The sequence below is a fragment of the Myotis davidii genome, unplaced genomic scaffold (genome assembly GCF_000327345.1).
Source record: "Myotis davidii unplaced genomic scaffold, ASM32734v1 scaffold685, whole genome shotgun sequence".
Lineage (NCBI taxonomy): Eukaryota > Metazoa > Chordata > Mammalia > Chiroptera > Vespertilionidae > Myotis > Myotis davidii.
The window spans coordinates 1,259,165-1,259,605 of record NW_006295823.1 but is presented as its reverse complement, the minus strand read 5'-3'; the positions used below and the strand labels follow the sequence as shown (position 1 = coordinate 1,259,605).

The following is a 441-nucleotide window of genomic DNA, read 5'->3' as shown; positions in this document are numbered from 1 at the left end:
ACACTCACCCCACTCCCACCGGGTGGGCCCCAGCACCTCCTTGTGCACAGCCAGCGGGGACAGGGACAGCGCTTGGTCTGCCTCCTGCTCTCGCTGCTGGGTTGCCATGGTGATCGCCATCCCTCAGTCCCCTCCCTCATCCCAGGCTGCTGGAGGGATGGGCAGCTCCCTTCCAGGAGGACGGAGGTGGCACAAGGGGCCCCGACTAGGTCCTCACCCCCGTTTCCCACCTGCGGGGATGCCCGCAGAGGTGAACTTCCAGGCGGACCTGGCCGACCTGACGTGCGAGATCGAGATCAAGCAGAAGCTGATCGACGAGCTGGAGAACAGCCAGCGGCGGCTGCAGACGCTCAAGCACCAGTAAGAGGAGAAGCTGATTCTGCTGCAGAACAAGATCCGCGACACGCAGCTGGAGCGCGACCGCGTGCTGCAGAACCTCAG

At 64.9% G+C, this 441-nt stretch overlaps 1 protein-coding gene across 1 annotated transcript in view; it reads left to right on the top strand.

The window, feature by feature from the left end:
• The window catches only part of KIF21B (kinesin family member 21B), a 74,244-nt gene that overhangs the window by 42,709 nt on the left and 31,094 nt on the right, over positions 1-441 (top strand). The window contains 1 exon segment of the mRNA XM_015568449.1: positions 210-439. Within this exon segment, the coding sequence (XP_015423935.1) occupies positions 210-439 (230 nt within the window).